The sequence below is a fragment of the Haliotis rubra genome, unplaced genomic scaffold (assembly GCF_003918875.1).
Source record: "Haliotis rubra isolate DU_JTF1 unplaced genomic scaffold, ASM391887v1 Scf866, whole genome shotgun sequence".
NCBI classification, from domain to species: domain Eukaryota; kingdom Metazoa; phylum Mollusca; class Gastropoda; order Lepetellida; family Haliotidae; genus Haliotis; species Haliotis rubra.
The window spans coordinates 364,214-386,883 of NW_025767597.1; the positions used below are offsets into that span (position 1 = coordinate 364,214).

A 22,670-nucleotide genomic window follows, 5' to 3' on the forward strand; every position below is an offset into this window, starting at 1 on the left:
CAGAGGGGTTTAGAACAAAGATGGTAGAAAACACTACCAGTGAAAGTGCAGATTCTCATTTATGTTTTAGACACTACTTGTGTCCAAGCGTTCATGAGAGTCAAGTTTCATTTTCAAGTGCTTGTACAGAATGAAAACTAATAGGGCTATTTAAATCTGTGACGAGTGTTTGGCAACCCCATTTGGCACCAAGAGACTTGAATGTGTAATACGTCAGTATCGGAACCTATTTTTGATTGAATGAAGTACTACATGAGTATGCTGATTCGAACAGGAAATAGGAAAAAGTGAAATATAAATCCATTAAGGGTCCAATAACAGTCAGAGAATTGTACTGATGCCAATTCCTGATAAGGTGCATGAACAAGTCAATTGGGTACTGATATTTAGTACTCAAGTTTCTGCAAAGCCACCACACTGGTACAGCGGAATTCCAGCTCTTGTCCATGAATCCTGGGAATTGCCTGAGCAACTTGATCAACCTGACTCTGATGCAACTCTGACTTTGGTTTCCGCTTGGAGCTGCGCCGACTGGGTGCTATATCCATGAAAGAGCTCTATTCTCAGCCTCAAAGTTCCCTTAAGCCTTGCTTTTACAAATACAATCTTTCAGGAGAATGTAATAAAACGCATGTCCAGTGAACTGGAAAATATCAAAAATGTTAAAAATCAGGAGAATGGCTCATCCATCTGAGCTTGTGACACGAAGGTGCAGTGGTGATGAAAATTATATTTTTGTATAAACCAAGGGGCATTTCATTTCTCTGAGTTTTATATAAGCCTAAATAAGATTTTCTTCATACGGGCCTAGTGGTGTAAGACCAAAATGTGGCGCTGTACGAGCATATTTTCCGCGCCCAGGGTTTTTTAAGTTTGGAATCATATAATCCTGAAAGTGTCACCATCCACACTGCCATCGTTTTATTTTTAACGCATCTACGTATTAAACAGATTTATTATTCAGTATATCTGCTGTTCGTGAAACTTGATCCTAATTGCAACACATCTCGGATCTGTGTTGTTTATGTTTTCATAATGATGGTAACAGAGTAGATATATAAAGGCTGTGATATTCCTATTTCTTTCAGCCACGATCTTGCGTTGAGCCCCGTTTGATGCAGCAATTAAATCAAGTAAACAGACATCTATAAATAGGACAACCGAACTATGTCCAGATGGTGCCGCACCGTCACGTCAATTACAACAACAAAACGAAAACAAAGATTTGTAATGCTACATTGTTTTACTCTCTGTATTACAAAATACCAGTCACAATCACTTGCATATATCAACATCAGCATCAGGGAAAACAGCAAAACCGAAGGACTTTGCTGGTAGCATGAGGAACCCGCCATAGGCCTTTAGAGGCGGCATGTCGGGGATGGTATTGTTCACATAATCCAGTCGTTTGCCATTTAGAGTGACGTTCCTGAAATTACATATGCCCATTCTTATTTCTCTGGACTCGTGAAGATCCGGGGTAGAATTGATCTTCAGTAACACATGCTTGTCGTAAGATGTGACTAACGGGATCGGGTGGTCAGGTTCACTGACTAGGTTGACCCATGTCATCGTATCCCAACTGCGTAGATCGATGCTAATGCTGTTGATCACCGGATTGTCTGGTCCAGACTCAATTATGCACAGACAGTTGGAATATTGCTGAGTGCGGCGTAAAATTAAACTCACTCAATCACTTATTTCTCTTCCAATACGATACCAATAACAGTCCTAATGACGATAGTATTTGTTATTCATTTGTCTGATAGTTACTGACATAAGACACTTTTAAGAATGTTCGACGATATATGACATATGGCTGCTTTTATTTGAAGAATGTTCGACAATAGTATAAAGTTATTATCACGAAGCGTTTATTTGGCCAATTTGTACGAGATGTTGCTTATTTCAACGTGTTTAGTCAGTCAGTCAGTTTATTTAAAAGTCTTATTTTTCAACTGTATATTAGTCTCATGACATGTAAATATCCCGTGTCCATATACTTGCCTGGAGGTTAGTTCTATGAACTCTGGTTTCAGCCAGAAGAGATCCATATTCTTTTGGAATTGTGGGAAGGTGACGACGGTGGTGTAGATGTTGACGTTGATTATATAGACTACAACACTACCCGGCTTGTAGTTGTAGAGGCTGTGGAAACATTGAAAACAGAAGGAGGAAAGCATTAAATAGTTGAACAAAGAAGACATCGAATAATAATAATGTTATGAAAGTGTGCCCACAGTACAAATGTTCATTTTCCATAAGTAGATGTTCTGATATAATAAGAAACAGTCGTGTATATTGAACATCCCTCAAAACACGTTGCAAATGTGTACCTGCCCTGTCTGGCACAGTGGGCGTAGACTCTTAAACTGTCGGTTGAGTTGGTCTGTACAGACAGCACCTTGTACCCGACCAGTCTCTTGTAGAGCAACGTCAGATAATAGTCCTGGAAAGTGATCATTGTTACACATTGAATACACCCATACATACACACATATACGTCATGCAAATTTGATTCATCACAAGTGATGCCTTCTGCAGGCAAATAGGCGCAAACATTCATATTCAGAAAACACTACTTAAAGCAGTGTCGATTGTACGATTCCACAAAAGAGCATGGCAAAGGAGATAATGACACAGTAGCGTACTCCACATACCACAGTGCCACAATGAAACATTAGAACATGTCACAGCATTGTAGTCTGGTTTACATCAGATGCACTGTGAGAAGCATGAGTAAGTGCCAACAGAGTAAGTTTACTTATAATAATCAAACACTGACCATACTCAACTGTACACGTGCAGAGTAAATTGTACCAATGACATGTATGCAGTCAGAGTAGGAACATCAATAACGAAGATGTAACCAGGATGCACTGTACTTGTGGCCACAAACAAGAACGTTTTCACGAAATCAAACGATTAATTCACTAGACTTTATGTCAAATAACAATGTGTACATTTATGAATTTGTGATAGAAACACCTAGCGTAAAGTTGCATTTTAGCACACAAATGGGAAATATCTATTGTACCTACCGGATAAGGTTCAAACGTGTTCATCTCGATGAGAGAATAGTTTTTCCCATAGTACGATTGTCTTAACACCCCTTTAAGTCCCATACGTGCAGCAATCCCGAGCTTGTCTAACCATCTGAAATATTCAAGTCATTCATAGAAAGGTGCGTACATATATAATGCAATTACGTTTTCCTATTCAAAGTGTTTTTGGTGAAAGTAATACGGTTACGTTGCTTTTACGTTTGAGGTAAAGTTTCATTCATTCATTCATTCATTCATCCATTTATTCTTTCATTGTGGAAGGCCTTACAACAAATATCGTTCATTATCCAGACGAACCTACAATGTACACACTCCTACACTATATGACATGTAACAATAATTTATGATCAACGAGGAATGACGAATTATCTGTCCCGAGTGTAATTTATCTTTTGAGTCATAAGTCTTTGCGACTTTGTGTGTGTATTAGACGCTGCGGATTGTGTAGCGTAAATACAGAAAGTGATTGTGTGTGGTAAATACGGGAACTCATTATGTATGGTAAATACATGAAGTGATTGTGTGTGGTAAATACAGGAAGTGATTGTGTGTGGTAAATACAGGAACGGATTGTGTATGGTAAATACAACAACGGATTGTGTGTGGTAAATACAGACACTGATTGTGTGTGGTAAATACAGGAAGCGATTGTGTTTGGTAAATACAGGAACGGATTGTGTATGGTAAATACAGACACTGATTGTGTATGATAAATACAGACACTGATTGTGTGTGGTAAATACAGAAAGTGATTGTGTGTGGTAAATACAGGAACTGATTGTGTATGGTAAATACAGACACTGATTGTGGGACATCAAGCAATGACTGTTCCTATAGTCAACCTCTGGTTTGCCTGATTAGCCTATTTTACTATCGGCCTCACATAAGCTCGGCTGTATTTCATTGTTTTGCAAGAAAACATTTATGCACAATAAACGACGCCATGGGATAGCTGAAGAAAATGGATATTGAGTTCTCTAATCATACTGCAGACCCGGGAAGGGTAACTTTCATGAAGCCCATTTCTAGTGTCCCTCACCGTTTTATTGCTGGGATAATGCCAATTGTAAACAACCATATCCACTAGTGACTCGTGCACTATAAATTGTTATAAGCTGCAACACAGTTAACCTGGAAACTACGACCAATACTCACAGAAAGCCTGCTACATATCTGTCAGACACACCAGGAGTTCCACCTCCATAGAAGGACGATGTCTCCCCGAGCCACAGGGGCGTGTCGGGGTTGGAGAGGTTGGTGACGTTACGCGCTATGTTGATGTCTGTTATCAGACCGTCCATAACCTGGGGGTCGGTACAGGCGTCCGGGGTACCAAAGGCTTTATAGGCGTAGTACCTGCACATATTTGAGCGGCTAAGATCAAGTATCCATACGAAGCTTTATGCCCTTGATGATAAAAGTACCAAAATTGGTTATCATATAAAAGAACGTGTCTGAAATAATTTCAGATATGGAGGCACCTCAAAATTTGTGTTTTAGCGCATGCGCAGCACATAAACTATCCCATACTATTTTCAGCATTTCACCTTAAATCTTTAGTATAGCCAGCCATTACACGCCTATAATTTTCATTAATAGTGATTTACAGGCACATGAAAAGAAAAGAAATACATAAATTTAGAATAGAACAAAACATTTCGAAACAATAAACACTTACTCTTCCCGCAATGGCAGCTAGCAAGTAGTTTTTTGACTATTGAACTCTGTGTGTATGCTTGGAATTTATCGGATTACAATTGACTGAAAATGTACACCATAATACAAAAAAGGTCTTGGATATGTTTAACAATCAAAATCTAAGTGACTATTCCCCAACAGTCAAATGATTTCTCATTCAAAATTGTGTATTTATTTACAAATGTATTTTATTTATAATCTCTACACAGTGTCGAGTTCCAGCTAGGCTGATCACAGAGGCGCTTTTTTTCCCTCGATCATTAGATATCAATTTCAACGGCACATCGTATTTTCAATCTCAACTCCCTGGGATGTATACAACACAATGTCTTCTCTACATCGATTAATAAACATAGTTTATAGCGAACATATATTTTGATGTAGCTGAATAGAAAATAATAAGTAGTTCAGTTCAAGACTCACTGGTGAAAGGTTATCCTGTCAACTGCTTTGCCTCCATCCCCTTTGAAGAAACTGTAAGAAGTATGTAAATAAATCCAGGCATCAGAATCGTTAGAATCGAGTCAATCACTCTATGTGAGAGTTGTGTCCTAGTTACATGATGGTTTTATTGAAATAGCTGATGAAGATCCGGGTTAAAATATATCTTCAGCAACCCAATCGTATCGTTAGAGGCGACAAATGTGATCGGCTCGCTGACGTGGTTGACACATGTCATCGTACCCCAGCTGCATTAATCACCTGCATCTCTGGTCCTGAAGTGATTATTTACATACTGACGGCATATAGCTGGAATATTAAAGATGGAAACAAGCCCACCAAAGAAGCTGGAATATTGTTGAGTGAGGCGTTAAACAAGAGACAAAAAATGTAGTTGCAGATGTTGATCTATGTGTGAGATGTACGCTCTGTAGTGATTTATAAACATATCGTCATCATATACTGAGGATCGTTAACAGACCCTGTTTCAGCAGCTATTTCTTATGTTATGGTAAGGGGGGGTTGGGGTGGTTCGCACTTATATATGTTCACATAACAACACTTTTGCGGCTACTAACCAGCTATTCCGGGAGACAGTCTCGTCCAAGCTGTGCTCCAGATATAGTGTCGGTGAAGGGTTTAGGGAAAGATGATGGTTCTGAAGGACAAACAGAGAAGATTAATGCTTCCAGGACATGGTTGTTTGCCAAGACTGAAGTACACAGTTGTAAGTTACAGAGAAAAACACAAGGAAATACTTTAGGTAGATCTTTCTTGGAAAGATACGCTGTTTTAGCTCTGGAACTATTACATCACGCTCACTATCGGATGTGTTTTGATGTGAAGTATTTGCAGACCTAAACGTGTTTCTTCAGGATGTTTGTCGTTAACATTGTCTTTGTTCTTTGGTATCAGCAGGTATTATCCTGCCCCATCCTGATCCCACTGTGCACTTCCAAGAGGACAATTATATGGTCAGATGTGCTGTAGAAAAGTGTATCTTAACATGCGCATGGACAGGCAATAACTTTTACTTATACACATAGACGAAACCTCCAGCAAGATGGATAGTATGGTAAAGAAAGACACCTAGTCTATGCTGTATAACCGTTGACATATACATTACCATTTCCGAGTTCAAATGCGGGTATCTTGTAGTTCCTGTCATGGCTATACTTCATCAGTTCTTGGGCGTTTGTAGGGTCCCATTGTCCGTCCTTCCGCTTCAGGACATTGAGGCCAAACACCAGGTCCCATCACATAGTCTCCAGAAAGGCTTTAAGCTTGTCCCACATAGCACCCCAGACATTAAATACACATGTTTATCATACAAGTGTTACGTTCTCAGCACGAAAAAGCCAACGGAAAGACATGTTACCCTGATAAATATACTAATGTACAAAGTTCACGTAAGAACTAGTTTCAATGTTTACAAACATGGTGTCGTCGTAATATAATTACAGTCCTTTCAAAAAAATCAATTTTAGAGAGGATCGCTGATTTCATCATGAAGGGAAGACAGGTCCAGACTTCAAGTGCAGAAATTTGAACTGAACCTAATCTGTTTTTTATTCAATTCTTTAAAGCATGTCATTTTATGGCTGAAAAGGCAAAGAAACACTTTACACTTGAAGGTTGTACGATGGCTAATGAATGCGATGAACCTATTTAAGATCATGCAGTTATGACTGCCGTTACATTGAATACAAATCGAAAATATATGCCATGTGCTCACACCGAGCTTCTAATGGTAGATACAGTCAGTCAATACACAGTCATTGTAAATGAATGCCAACTCAAAGAGTTGATTTTTAAAAATAAAGAGCGGTATGAACGAATTCAATACGATTCATTTTGTTTGTTTTGACATACACCTCAACTATAGAAACATACCAGTGTAAGTAGCGTTAGGACTTGTACCCCCATGACCTGTTGGGTCAAAGGTCATGAAGTCTCCAGGTGTTCCGCCTATCCTCAGGTAGCACGGAGACAATGCTTTTGCCAACGTCTGCACCTTGGGCGAGCTAGAAACAAATCTTGCAAAGAACTATGCACTCAAAAAACAGAGTATATGTATTTGAAATGTAAAATTGATTACACACATATTTATGTCAAATAGCGTAAACATAACTATAATATATAGCACATAAATGAACTTGTATGCTCTCCTAAAATATAAGCCTATCCAATTAATTGATTTGGGCCCATTTGGGAATCAAATTTCACGCCAGCAAAATGGTCATCTAAATGCTATATATCGACACTGTGTAAATTCACTCACCCGAAATCAAGTCCATACCAATTAGCTGATATTGGCAGCATTGTTGACTCAAAGGTCACTCCAACAAAATGGTCATCTATTGTTGCTATTGCCTTGTCCGTAGCAACAGTGACCGAAACAGACTGACTCACTGTACATTCCACATGCAGGGAACATAGTATAAAGAGCATACGTTTGACAGCCATGGTGTCAGAAGCACTGAATGTAAGTTAACCTGTATCAATAGAAAGGAATTCAGATTTATTGCGAACGACTGAACTCGTTCCAGTGACAACCAGAACTTACTGATAAGCCAGAACTGATAAAAGAACTAGTTTACTCTAACGTGATGATGGAAAATTTTGAAAAATAGTGTCACGCCTATATGAACCTTAATATACACAAACAAATAAACCCATGTAGTAGGCTAATTGTAGAAGTTTAACAGGCTTGACACTGTACAATTATATTTCCTGGACAAGTGTAGCGAAGACAAAGCAGTGTCCTCAAAATTGAAATGACTAAAGTTTCCATGTATGGCAATACGACCACTGATGCATCATTGTAGATACATCATTCGCAAACACACACACACACACACACACACACACACACACACACACATATCTACAGCACACCTAATGGTCAGTATTGAAATGTAACAGTCAGTATAAACAGCACTTAGTCAATGCTACGACTTGTCATAATGTTTCTTGTGAAATCTTTCATGAGGCTCTCAACTACGCTCCCCGGTCCGGGTTCCTGTGATTTTCCAAGCAAGCTGTGACGGTCAGAGATGAACGTATGGATCGTGCGGTATATCGGTATATATTGTTCACTGGATCACATTGAACCCAACTGCTTTGATCGTTGTTTTGTATCAATCACTGGATGATGTGTTCAAAGCTGCTCTATTTACAGGTAGTCGGTATATTGGCGGAGTGCTTTTGAGTGCTGTGTTACACAAACGAATCAGTAAGAGTTACACACATATTCTCCAATATTCGACTCCTTTGCATCGACGTAGATGCAACTGTATATACTGTCTCTTACTGAATACAGCTAGTAACAATCATCATCATTACTTACGAGTAGATGCATCATTACATTATCGCCTTCTGATAATTGTAGTATATTTTCATAATGGGAAGTGTAAAAAAACAATAAGTACACGTCGAATGGTTAAGTGGCACTTGCCTCATCACAATGTATCAATGATTTATCCATGACTATTTTGTTAATTTGCTCAATTAAAAAAAAAACAGTTTAATTTTAATGTGAGATCACAGTTCTAAATACTATCACATTCTCTGGAAACAATGAGTGTGACTCAAATGATAATGTTAAAGAGAAGTCGGTATGGTTATGCGCAGACAGGGTAATATGTCATTAAAATTCTTTTCACAGCCACAAGCAAGAGAATATTTTTCCACATTGTATCTATCTGGGGATCTGAACTCAGTCCTTCAGACTGACGAAGGGATGTTTATTCCAGTAGGCTGCCCCTTATTCCTCGACAGCAGTTTCAAGTACTAGTGGTTATTAGTATATACCTCCAATGAACTACATATTGGTTCACATCTAAGTCATCCACCATTCCGAACAATTCTTGTCCACGGCATACTTTATTCATGTGAATGTAATACAAAATACTCATGTTAATAGTGACATCATTTCAGAAAAAAGAACCTTTCATTTTGCCATTTTGATTCGGATTGGAAACTGTGTGCATGCAAGGATTCAGCTTGACTACTATCAGAGAAACACATGACTGAATGAAGAATAAATATTCAGATTTATTTTCATAGCAAGTGCAGATTGTACAGATTCTTCTGAATCATTCTGTGAACATCCTCACTGGCTACTGCAGGCAACCACATCAGCCTCAGGGAAGACGAGGAACCCGAATGACTTCCCGGGGAAGGTAACAGTGTTTCCTTCCGTCCTGTAAGGTTTCAGCTCCGGCAGGGTATTATTGACAAGCTTTAGCGGGTTGTTGTTCAAGGCCACGGTTCTGATATGGTGAAGATGGAACAAGTGCTTTGCATGTTACTTATATTATTTTGTGTACTCCCACATGATATCTGCATGTATATATAATAGTGTTGGTTTGGCCGGCCACTCACATAACGTGGTTTTCTGTGGTTTTCTAGAAGAAACTTAGTTTAATTTACCACCTGTAACATCAATCGAAACTCTCGATTTGTAAATTCCCTGTTGCTGAGTCGACCGATTGATGTGAACCAGAAAGCATCTATAGGTTGACAAGTGGAATTATTTGCCAGTGTGTCTATTGAATAGTGTAAACTAGAAAACGTTTAGGTTGAAGGAGGACTTACTTGCTTGTGAGTTCATCGACTGGCGTCAGCCAGAACACATCTACAGGTTGGTCGGGAAATTGTGGAAACGTAATGGAGGTAGTGTTATTCGTGGGCAGCAGGAAGTACATCGTCACACTTCCGGGCGCGTAGCCATAGGAACTAAAACACAACACTAAATATTAGAGGACCGTTCCCTTGACATGAACATGAATCTGAACCCATTATATTTTACTCCATATTCTGTATTGATTATGTTTGATTTTCAATGGCGCACGGAAGAAGACCTATGTCGACACGTACTTTATTATTTGATTAAAATGTGAACAAACGGTTGGCAAAAGTGTCTGGGCATCCAATTCTGTTCCCGGGCAGGTCATATCAGAAAACATCAATATATAGTACATGCTATGTACATCAACCTCATCTATTGTACAGACATTCATCTGACGTCCAATCTGGTTATTCTCTAATTCATTCTTTGTACGTACCTAACTGGCTTCAAATAAACTTACTTACTCGCAAATCAACTTACTTACTCTCTCTTACACAAGATCCGTACATCAGCCTATCAACCTATATATATACTGTATCTACTGTATATACAACTCATCCCCAATCTATTGCAATAGCAGCTCACGTATATATTCCCTCACATTTTTTCTCATGTATCACTTGCTTGACAATGACATTAGAATCTATGTCGACACGTCGCCTTTCACAGAATAAAGAAGTTGTTTATCCATGGAATTATCATCATTGTTCATGACATATCTCAGTGAGCTAGAAGGTTATCATAGGTCCATAATATCCAACGACTATATCAATCCCTGTGAACTTATTCAACATACCAACTGCCAGGACAAGTCCCTTCATACTTTCGTGGTACCTAACCTCACATCGCATCCGTTCATTCAACAGATTTTTCTTACTTTGAATTTACGTCTTAGCAGGCTAATGCTTTAAAATATCTGGCTGCATTTTGAAATTACATGGATGGCTTTGTGCAGTGGGCGTAGGCTCTGATGGTGCTGTTGTCCACGCTTGCCGTTACTGAAAGCACGGAACCTCCGACCAGTCTCTTATACAGGACAGTTAACCAGTAGTCCTGCAGAGGAACGCATGAACAAAACAAACTCACTAGCTTACATCAATATAAATAGAATATAGGAATGATTGACTTCTCTACAACCATATTTTGTTGAGTTAAATGTTCAGTGATATTTATTGCTCCAAGAATTTTATCATGTGAAATAATGAATTAGACTAACTATTTGTCATTGTAACATCTATTCAATATCTCAATGAACTCAGTGCGGTAAGTTTCCATTCTGTTACGCAACATCATCTGCAGTCGTCTTTGGCAACGAAAACATAAATATGTTTCATCGTTATCGCAGAAACTGCTTTTCCAAATGAAGTGATTTAATCAAATTCATTGCATGATGGGTAATTTTCTCATTCCTTGATAAAAATGCACAGCATTCATCCAACTTTGGCTTTTTTCACCGCCTGCTTTAATAACCACAGTCGTGATTAATACAACATCATCCCAACTGACTCGTACATAAAATATCAAACATAATTAGGTTGAGATTAACCATGCTTGAATTTTCAATGAAACACTTACACCACTAGGTTTAAAGGCAACATTGCGGTACAGTCTATATAATAATAGAGGGTCACTGACACTCGGTGATTTATTGTTGTAGGTGCTACATGTGTCTATCATTCCCAGTTATTCGTTATCCTAGCAGGAAGATGCCACCATGCCCATCCCTACACGCACCAGCCACATCGCCTGAGAAAGGTTTGATTTACAGGGCTGGACTTTTTTGTAAACTAAAACACTATCCTTGAAAACATTTGATCCAGCAGCAAGGAACGTTTAAAACCAGAGAAGCGTGCGCCGTGTACATGCACACTATATACATATATATGAACAAACTTCCAGTTTCATTCATACGGGCAGTGGGTCAATGGTCGTCTCTATACTTACAGGCAATGGATCAAAGGTATCAGTGTCAATCAGTGGATAGTTGTCAACGTAGAAATCCTGTCTGAGAACTGCTTTCAAGCCCATCCTGGCAGCAATACCAAGCTTGTCCAGCCACCTGGACAGTGTACACTTTCAAAAGGTGGTGTAGAAGTTGCAATAGAATGTACGTGTGTTGTGACTTCAGCCCATTTCTACATTTAAGGTCACAACATACGTGTCTGTTGTTTTACTAAACGATTTACGAATGAAGGCAAATGTTATCTTGGGCTACTGATTTTGTAAATATCACTTGAAAAAGCATTATCATGAACTACCATCAGTCATCATTACGCGAGTATAGTTGACTAAAGTACAATTAGTTGACTAAAGTACAATGTGTATGTGTGAAGTTTTGTGCTGATTTTTTTACGCACAGAAACCCAGCGACATATCTATCGGAGATTCCCGGAGCTCCGCCGTGATAACAGGAGGAAGTCTCTCCCAGCCAGACTGGAGTCAGAGGGTTGGTGCGTCTTGACACATCCAGCGCTGTCTTTATGGCACTGACTAGTGTGTCCATCAACTTGGAATCGGTGAAATTGGGGAGTTGTGCGGTATCGCCGTTGGTGTAGTAACTGTCGATAGATTGGTAGATTGTAATTGTTTAGTCTCCGATAGCAATTAATCGATGGAAGAAACGAAAAACTATCGACGCATCGATAGTATGTGTGACTTTTGATAGTTTACTAAATGACTTCCGTTGGTACATGCGCAGCGCAAAATACAGGGTGTTTGGGTGCAGACTTAGTAGCTTCAATGAGATTATGTTTTAACTGTTTACTTGACCTGGGTTTCAAGTTTCTTGTCAGTTATTAAAAGATACTGAAACTACTTCAACTTGTGTTTATTTCATATAAACTATACATTCATTTGGAAAATGACTTCAAATAGTTTTGCAATAGTTGCTCTATAGACTATCGCTATCGCAATAGTATGTTGCAATAGACTATCGCTTTCGCAATAAATGTAGTTGTTTCCCCTTCAATAGTCACCCTTAGTATTTTTCATATTTCTTGTCAAGTTGGAAGTATAGCTAACAAGTAAAACGTGATAATTTACTCAGTAGCATGCCTTTTTTATACCAGCAGCCACGCCTGCTATGATGAACTTCCACGACAGATGATAAAAGACTATACATCAGAAAGTCAGTTCAAGTCATTTTCATGTAATAAATGTGGACCCTAGTATTATATATGAACTGACTGATCTTTCAGTAAGCCAAGGATGTATTGATGGAACTGTGTCAAAGAATGTTAGAAATAAGATTAGAAGAGGTATTTGAGCATTGTAGAACATAAATATCAAAATCATTTGCACCTACTGGTGAAAAGTTATTCTGTCAACAGCCCTGTCTCCTCCTGCTGCGAGGAAACTGAAAAAACAAAACTGAATGATCATGGAAGTCTGCGTGGTTTACTGAAAAATAATATGTGTTCCTGGGTCGATAGCCGAGCATCATCTTCATAAATGACAGCAACGCATATCAATGCAACACTTGAGGCCACTGTGGTCAAGATTCCAACAGAGGCAGGATACCCTACGTGAAAATAATATAGCTGATCGCGATGTAATAGAACGCGACAAATCATGCTAGATTAGACCCTAGATGGTTGAGAAGATGTATTGTAACTTCCAAACCACTGATTAGATTACATGGTAATACATTCCTTACAACTAATTACTGTTACAACATGTGAACGTCTACTAAGTCCTAACAGAATGGAATAAAAATTCCCACAACATTGTTTAACAATACATTCCTCCGCAGTGTAACAACGAAAGGGTCCTGTTATTGAGAAGAAGATACCTTTCATGCCTGGGTATTAGCTTTGCGACCATGTGCACGACATGCGTATTTCTGAATTGTGTCATCGACTGAGCAGGATACCGAGTGTCATCACTGGTTTTGGTGATTCATAAACGCATGTATATTGTATTGTTTACGGTTGGACATGCTTACACCCACATGTGGCGCATTTGTTTGATAGTCCAGACTTGGTAGTTTCGCATTTGTTTGATAGTCAAGACTTGGTAGTTTCGCATTTGTTTGATAGTCCAGACTTGGTAGTTTCGCATTTGTTTGATAGTCAAGACTTGGTAGTTTCGCATTTGTTTGATAGTCAAGACTTGGTAGTTTCGCATTTGTTTGATAGTCCAGACTTGGTAGTTTCGCATTTGTTTGATAGTCCAGACTTGGTAGTTTCGCATTTGTTTGATAGTCAAGACTTGGTAGTTTATGCCAACTATCACTTTTATGTGAGCTGGGTCTATGTTTCTGTTGTTGGACTGAAGTCCCAGAATTGTATCAATGCCGAGTCAAGTACAAAGCAAATGGCTGGTCCACTACATCAAAGCTGACGTCCACTGTGTTGTCAAACAAATCAATTTCCACAACGGTTTTCCTCCTTGTAAGCCCCCGAATCCTTGTATTCCTGCACGGTGGTTGTAATTATAATTAACGAAAGGAACGTCTGCGTCATAGACCACTGTCATTACAGTTCTGCCGTGTTGCGCCGGGTTGTATACTTCCTTCTCCAGGCAAATTGTGGGAGTGGCTGGTGCCACCGACACTGTATATATCGTCATAGTTCAAGTTTCAGTGGTCACTGTTATTTTGCCCCTTTCCCCTGGGGATTCTGTTTTTGGGGAAAGGCAAGATTACATATTCATTTGGACTGACGGGAGCCATGTAGTAAACGTGGTGAGCAGTGAGAAAACACTATGTGGAATGCTGGTCTACCTCACTGATGACATCTAGGAAATATGTTTGGGAAAAACAGTTAGAAATTAAATAAGCATCCCCATGATAACCAGTTGTGCTCTCCTTCTTCCACATTAGTTTCTTTCAATACATACGAATCGGAATTTCTGCTGGGATGGGTAAAATCCAAACAAAGTGACATGATTTGGTCGTGGGAAAAACATGATTTAGCCAATACCCTCTGAGTTGTTGACATACCTAAATTAGTAAAAGATGATGAGTTAGCTTCATTTGTTTCATAATTAGGTCTCAGCATACAGACTCAGACAGATTATCAACTCACCTAAAGGTTTTGTGACAAGAGGAATGTCTACAGCCTTCCGACAGTCAGATTATCAACTCTCCTAAAGGCTGTGTGACAAGAGGGATGTCTTCAGCCTTCCGACAGTCAGATTATCAACTATCCTAAAGGTTGTGTGACAAGAGGGATGTCTTCAACCTTCCGACAGTAAGATTATCAACTCTCCTAAAGGTTGTGTGACAAGAGGGATGTCTTCAGCCTTCCGACAGTCAGATTATCAACTCTCCTAAAGGTTGTGTGACAAGAGGGATGTCTTCAGCCTTCCGACAGTCAGATTATCAACTCTCCTAAAGGTTGTGTGACAAGAGGGATGTCTTCAGCCTTCCGACAGTCAGATTATCAACTCTCCTAAAGGTTGTGTGACAAGAGGGATGTCTTCAACCTTCCGACAGTCAGATTATCAACTCTCCTAAAGGTTGTGTGACAAGAGGAATATCTTCAGTCTTCCGACAGTCAGATTATCAACTCTCCTAAAGACTGTGTGACAAGAGGGATGTCTTCAGCCTTCCGACAGTCAGATTATCAACTCTCCTAAAGGTTGTGTGACAAGAGAGATGTCTTCAACCTTCCGACAGTCAGATTATCAACTCTCCTAAAGACTGTGTGACAAGAGGGATGTCTTCAGCCTTCCGACAGTCAGATTATCAACTCTCCTAAAGGTTGTGTGACAAGAGGGATGTCTTCAGCCTTCCGACAGTCAGATTATCAACTCTCCTAAAGACTGTGTGACTAGAGGGATGTCTTCAGTCTTCCGTTGGTCAGATTTCAAGCCCCTCCTTTGGTGTTTATATTTCAGAACGTTTGAGGCAGAATCGAACATGGCCTGTTTGCCACTAGTGTCAGACGACGTTTGGATGGCAAATGTTCATGGAATATACGGAGTCGCACAATCAACTTTGGTCATGAGCGAGGTTTTCTGTGAACATGTATTGCGGTCAGTGAACCCCCTACGTATCAGTTATCCTCGTTCGTATATTATTCTCATAAATGATAACAAAGCGTTCCTCGATCGTGATGTGTTGTGGGGAAGTTTTGAATAGGAGAGGTCCAACGCTATATGTATATTCACATTGCTCACACACAGAACACTCTGTAGAAGCGAGGAAAATATACAAACTATTTGTTGACTGGGTACAATGTATTTTGTTATGTAAGCATATTTTTCCGGCTACCTGATTGGTCTAGAGGCGGTCACCTGACCGTCGACAGAAAAGCATATTGACTCCAACCCAGGTCCGACCAAAAGTCTTATTGACTAGAGTTACTAAAAATATGACGTCATTCTATTGTTTGCATGTCACAGTTTTGTTGACATCACGTTATTGGTTTGTAAATCGCTGAAATATCTTCGAGCCAATTCACTTGAATGAAATTTTCATAAAATTTCGGTAAGACTTTGGAAGTTGGTTAGGTTTACTTTTTTCTCACGCAAATTCTACTTTTAGTACAGATCACATCCAATCTGCCTGCCTTGCCGAGTCTAGGCTCATCAGTATAAGACTAGTCTCCAATTTCAAAGATCTTTCTGTTGGCATGAAAATATTACATTCATTAAAAAACCACGACGCATTACGTACACTATAGTTTTGTCCCGATAAGTCATGTGTGTATTTATCAGTCAGGTATCCCGACTGCATGGTCGACCGCGAGCAGGATTTTGCCGCTCGCTGGAAACGTCCAATAATTTGTTTGTACGAGCTGGACAGCCGCTTACCTGTAATTTTGGTTAACAGCTGGAATCTCTACTCACCTGTGTTTTGTGTGTACACGTCAGAAATTCCGTTGAACTTGTTATTGTTGTTTCGCCTGCCCAATGTTGACAATTCGATTTATGTGTTACCTTGACGTTCCAGTATATCTTACATAATGCCATTACGATAATTTGACTTATGATCCATGCCTGTACCAAATATTTGCCAACACGAACGCTCTTGGTCACTTATATTAAGGATGAAGCAAAGAAAGTACAGTATAATTTGGTTGGGCTCATATAAACTGTATGGCCACGGCTCTGGCGATGTACTTACTCAGCAAAGAACTGTGTACTTGATCCAGTTACAGAGGCCACGTCAGGTCCAATTACTGGTGTTGTCTCATACCCGGGTGTCGATCGGAGCAGCTTCTTGAAGTTGTAGAAGTCCATACCTATCTGTCTGCCACTCACAGTGATGTTATATTGCTCAGGAAATATGTCAGGTTCTGTAAAAAATAACACTTTTCTGAGAACATAAGAGGAATGTTATTTTCAAGTCATTCATAATAGTAGGACCTGTACCCTGATTTTGAAGAGAAGTGGCACAATTCTCGAATTCAGCCCCCCCCCCCCAAAGTTATCAGATTTGCACAATTTTGCACATTGTAATTTGGTATGTTAAAGTCGAATCATTTAACATGGTAACTTTCAGTCACATCTTTCCATGCATACGGTTATGTCAATACCATTTCCGAGTTCCAGGCCTGCCAGTTGGTACCCCTTCGCACTGTTGTATTGCAGCAGTTCTTTTGCTTTGGTAGGATCCCACTTCCCCTCCTTCCTCTTCAGGGCGTTCAGACCAAATATTAACTTCCAGTTGACATCCTGGACAAATGTATTAAGAGCATCCCAGGAAGCTCCTGCAGACACAACAGACTGTGGGATGACAAATACCTAAAATGTTGGAATATTCGGAGCGTCTGTTATCGTGAGCCCCCAAGAGGACTGCACTGGCCTCCTGGATATACATATATGTGCAATACCATAGCTCAACAAACTATAAATATAATAAGGAGATATACGCACCTGTAAAAGTATGATTGACATCTGTTGTGCCATGACCTGTAGGGTCAAAGGTCAGGTTGTCACCCCCAGTTCCTCCAATCCTCAGATAGCATGGAGACAAACCTTTAGCCAGGGCCTGAACTTTCGGAGACCTGGAGGTAAACAACATTGTGGCACTAGGAGAATCTTGGTACTAAGTTACCACCTGTTTACATAATCGCGTCGCGGCAGGAACAAAGAGTTCAAATACATATCACACATCTACAATGTATTAACGGATAAAACACCAAAACAGAAATGGCAAAGGCATTTACATACATTCCGTTTCTGCGCTCAACGGTTTGGATACAATGTTCTTACAGACATCTGCTAAAACATTGGCGGATCCAGAGGGGGGTTCACGGGACCGACCCTCCCCTTTGAAAATGACTTAAGACCACATTGAAGATTTGTTTTGCGTTGGTGGAACCCTGAAAACACACACACCCCACACCCCATCCCCCACCCCACCCTTTAAAATTCCTTGATCCGTTCATGTAATATAACCTAGTTTAGTTTCTTAGTGGTTACCCCTTATCAGGACCTTTGGTCTATATTTTTCACTGATTTGCCCGAATGAAGATTTGAAATATGACGTGCCCAAAAGTTCAGATACAATAAACTATGTTTTTTTATCAGAGGGACCACAAATTTGAGTTTGATATGTCTGTCGTTCCTTATGTGTCGTTCTAAAATATTCAGCACCTAGTTGGGACATATAAACAACAACAAACAAGCACTTCGTTGTGTTCGTTATAGTTCTTTATGAACGTAGCGTACTGCATGAGTGTGCCCCGAATACAATTTAATAACTTCAAATGGAAGGAATCTTCAATAACATGATAGCTGCTGACCTCTATGCCGATCACCTTGACCTACTTACTTGAAGTCTAATCCTCCCCATTTCGCTGAGGCAGGCAGGAGATGGGAGTCCAGAGTGACACCAATAAATAATTCATCAATAAATGAAACTACTTGTGTTGTTAAAACTGTGACGCTGACATTGACTCCTGCCGTTGCTGTGTGGGATATAAAGGTGGTGACCAGGAGAAGCTGGCAGTGTTCGCTTCATTGTGTCAGGCCTTTCTTATCGGAATGTTTGTCCCATGTAATCTGCATTTATATGTACAGCGGAAGCCGTTTAAACCAGTACTCGTCGCGACTGAAGAAATAATCTGGTTTAGACAGCCGAATTGTAGAGCTGACACGGTTACCTACGACTAGAACTGAACCAGTTTTGTCACTCCCATATTCACTTTTATTCACTTGTGACAAATCAACGCATTTGGGGTTGCTCCTTTACAGTTGATGATTCTCGATGTGGGACAGCAAGCGCGTCACGCAAGAAAAAGCGAAGTCCCTCATTTCTGTGAATATTTTGAGGAAGTCTCTCATTGTCATGGAGGGCTGCTTCTCCGGAACCTCTGTCTCTTCGTCGGAGGAAGAATGCACGGTGTCTTACTCCTTTGGTGCTCCTACCACTCCCGCGTGTGTGGGCTTTTTGTTGGGATGCCCAAGTCACTGGCGACGAAATCTGCTGTCGTCATATCAGGGGGGAGAGAATGGAGGTGAGCCTAGCCCAGAATGTCGTCATCTTCGTCATCACTTTCCTCTCTGATACGACAGGCATGAAAACCACAGAACACAGTATATAGACAGTGTTAGGTGCTCATGTTTCCTTCACTGACATGTATAATGTTGAGTCGTCGAGAGCATTTCTTGCTTATATATCATCTTAAATATATAATTTGTTGTGTCGTCATCAATACATGTAGGTAGCCAAGTGGTTAAAACGCGTCACGCCGAAAGCTCACTCACCATTAATACATGTTGTTTTGTATTGTCGTAGGTACATATTGTGTTGTTTCATTACTGATAAGATATTATGGTGTGTCGGCATTGCTACACATGTTGTCCCGTTATCAATGAACACAACGTTTTTTCTGATAATTATTGTGCCTGTGCCGTTTAAGAGACGTAATGTGTCCGTCTCGGCAAGTCTGTTGTTGGCTGCGAGTTTCGGGCTTGAACGAGTCAATGTTCTTGTCCTAATAAGGACTAACAGGATTTATCATAATTAGATCATCAAATACTTGATCTTCAATCTATCTCCCAACTGTATTGGCCTCCCGGATATGCGCATGTGCAATAGCTCGACAAACTATATTATGAGTAGATTTAAGCGCCTGTAAATCTACTGTACCTGTAGGGTCAAAGGTCAGACTATCACCCTCAGTTCCTCCAATCCAAATAGTACGTGACCCAGAGCGCAAATACAGTAAACTATGGGGGAGAGATACTTTAGTTTGGTATATCTGTAGGTTTGTTAAATGCATGTCGTCCAGTTCTTTCCAGTGATGTGAGGTGGGGGAGTAGACTGGAGTTCATTGTTACGCCAATAAATAAGTCATCAATAAATGAAACAGCATGAGTTGTTGAAACAGTGACGTTAGCATTGACTACTCCGTTTATGACTGGGATATGGAGTAAGAGACCAAGAGGAGAGCTGACAGCATTACCTTCATTGTCTCAAGCATTTCTTATAGGAATGTATGTCACGCTTAATCTGCATTTCCTGAGGTCGTCTTGCGTGTATGTAGACTGTGCTGTGTCGTCTATGTTTCCTTCATATATCACCAGGGTAAAGATTTTGTAAGTGAATTTTTCACAGAATTTGAGATGGTTAGATATTCATGTGACAAGACTGTGAACAGGTTTGGACAAAAATTACTGAATTTGTGCGCAATACTGAATATACATATCGTAAACGGGAGATGTGGAAGTGATTCCGGCATTGGTGATTTTACTTTCTTAGGTCATTTAGGATGTAGTGTGATTGATTATATTCTTGCGTCCACGGATATGTTGTCTTTAATCGCCAACTTTCACATCGTGTAACGGTCGCAATCCCAGCATCTTCCCATCTACCCGACCTCTACCCATATAGACCAGTGCAGGTACATATGGAAGGAGTCGTGTAAACTCAACTTTCTTCATCATATGGAATCCTCGGAGACTTTAGCATTACTCGAACAAGCAGCCATGTGTTCATTGACTAATGTAGCAGAAGCAGTCTCGATATTCACGGACGCCATCCTTTCAGCTGCCTCCATGTTTATACGACCAGAAAGTCACAAAAGCAGTACTTCACCATGGTATGATAGTGAATGCCTCTCTAAAAAGCATGAACGATGTCAGTTTCTAAATGCTTTTAGAAAATCAAAGACAAATCTTTCTTGATGAAATATAAGAGAAAACATGCAGTGAATACAAGTCCTTATGTCGAACAAAGAAAGAAGAATATATTCAACGTCAGAGAGATGATTTGGAGACCTCGACAACTGACTCGAAACGTTTTTGGGGTATAATAAAACGTTTATCAGGTCGTAAACTGCGCCCAAACCCCATAGATGTTGGAGACTGGGTGGATTATTTCTCTACCCCCTACGCAGTCAAGATAATTTAGAATGTATTAATGACGATATACATGATATAGGAGATCCCCCAGATTCTATAAGAGAAATCACTGAAGATATTCTGGATTCCCCCTTAACAAGATTGGAGATCATTCGCAGTCTCGAGGCGCTAAAGAACAACAAATCTCCAGGACTTGATGACATATTGAGTGAATATCTTAAACATTCCTCCCATGTAATCGTTCCATACCTCGAGATAATATTCAATTGTATGTACCAAAGGGTAAATTCCCAGAGACCTGGTCTACAGGAATATTAATTCCTTTTCATAAGAAAGGGTGACACTTCTATCCCCGGACAACTACAGAGCAATAAGCCTCCTGAGCAAAGTCTTCACGTACATCCTGAATCAGCGATTAGTGTGCTGGGCTGATGTGTTGAGTAAATTTCTGAGTGTCAATCAGGTTTTTGAAAAGGTTATTCAGTGGTTGACAATTGTTTTGTTCTGAATTCTATTATCGAGCCTAATCTTTCCCGCAAAGGTGGTAAATTCCATGTAGCTTTTGTTGATTTCTCGAAAGCTTTCGATTCTGTTCAAAAGACATTTTCTTTGGAAATTATTATATAAACCACGGTCTGAGTCGTAAAATGGGTAAAATGTTAGAGTCTATTTATAATAGTGTAAAATCTTGTGTTCGCTCAAATAGTAGTTTATCTCGTGTATTTGATTGCCCAATGGGAGTCAGACAAGGGTGTATGCTCAGCCCCTTTTGTTTTCAGTTTTATATAAAATGAATTAGTTAATGTAACTGAAAGTGAATGTCGGTTTGGTGTCCAGCTACATCCAGATGTTACTCATATTTGCCTTCTTTTATTTGCGGATGACCTTATTTTGTTTGGGAACAGCGTGAGAAGTCTGCAGTTTAAACTAAATGTTCTTAATAGGTACTGTTCAGAATGGAAATTGTCAGTCAACATGCATAAAACTAAAATTGTTGTTTTTTAAGAAAGGAGGTGGTCTATTTCGGTTTGAAAAATGGTTTTATAATGGTAGTGTTGTTGAAGTTGTTTCAGGATATTGTTATCTCGGATTGTATTTTAGTAATAGGTTACAGTGGTCGAAAGCGTTTGACAATATTTCTATTCAAGCCAGAAAAATTACTTCTTAGTAGTATACATTGTTTCAAACCACACACTCGCCTCATCTGTACTTCAAATTATTCGATTCTCCTCTATGGGGCTGAAATTTGGGGGTTTAATAAAATGGAAGAACTGGAAAAAGTACATTTATATGCCTGCAAACGTTTTCTAAACGTTAAGTTATCAACGTCCAATAACGGAGTACTAGCCGAGTGTGGTAGATATCCTGTCCAACTATCTGCTGTTTTAAAATGTATTAAATATTGGTTAAATCTTATTAACATGCCTGGATGCCGTTTGCCTCGAAAATGTTACAATATGATGCGTATGTATGATGATGAGCAAGGCTATGAGAACTGGGTTACCAAGGTTAGAAATATCATATTTAAATTAGGTTTTGGGGATGTTTGGGTATCACACACTTACGGAGATAAA

The 22,670-nt window shown here is 39.6% G+C and overlaps 1 protein-coding gene across 6 annotated transcripts in view; it reads right to left on the bottom strand.

Annotated features, from left to right (window-relative positions):
• Positions 1 to 22,670, bottom strand: part of LOC124263026 (heparanase-like) — a 197,915-nt gene that overhangs the window by 147,394 nt on the left and 27,851 nt on the right. Inside the window, exon 10 of one of the 6 annotated variants that reach the window (XM_046697643.1) lies at positions 9,243 to 9,478. The exons of the other annotated variants lie outside the window; for them this stretch is intronic. Within the exon in view, the coding sequence (XP_046553599.1) occupies positions 9,319 to 9,478 (160 nt within the window). The 3' untranslated portion in view covers positions 9,243 to 9,318. Of the gene's footprint in view, positions 1 to 9,242; positions 9,479 to 22,670 lie in introns of those variants that run through there. 6 annotated transcript variants of the gene reach the window in all.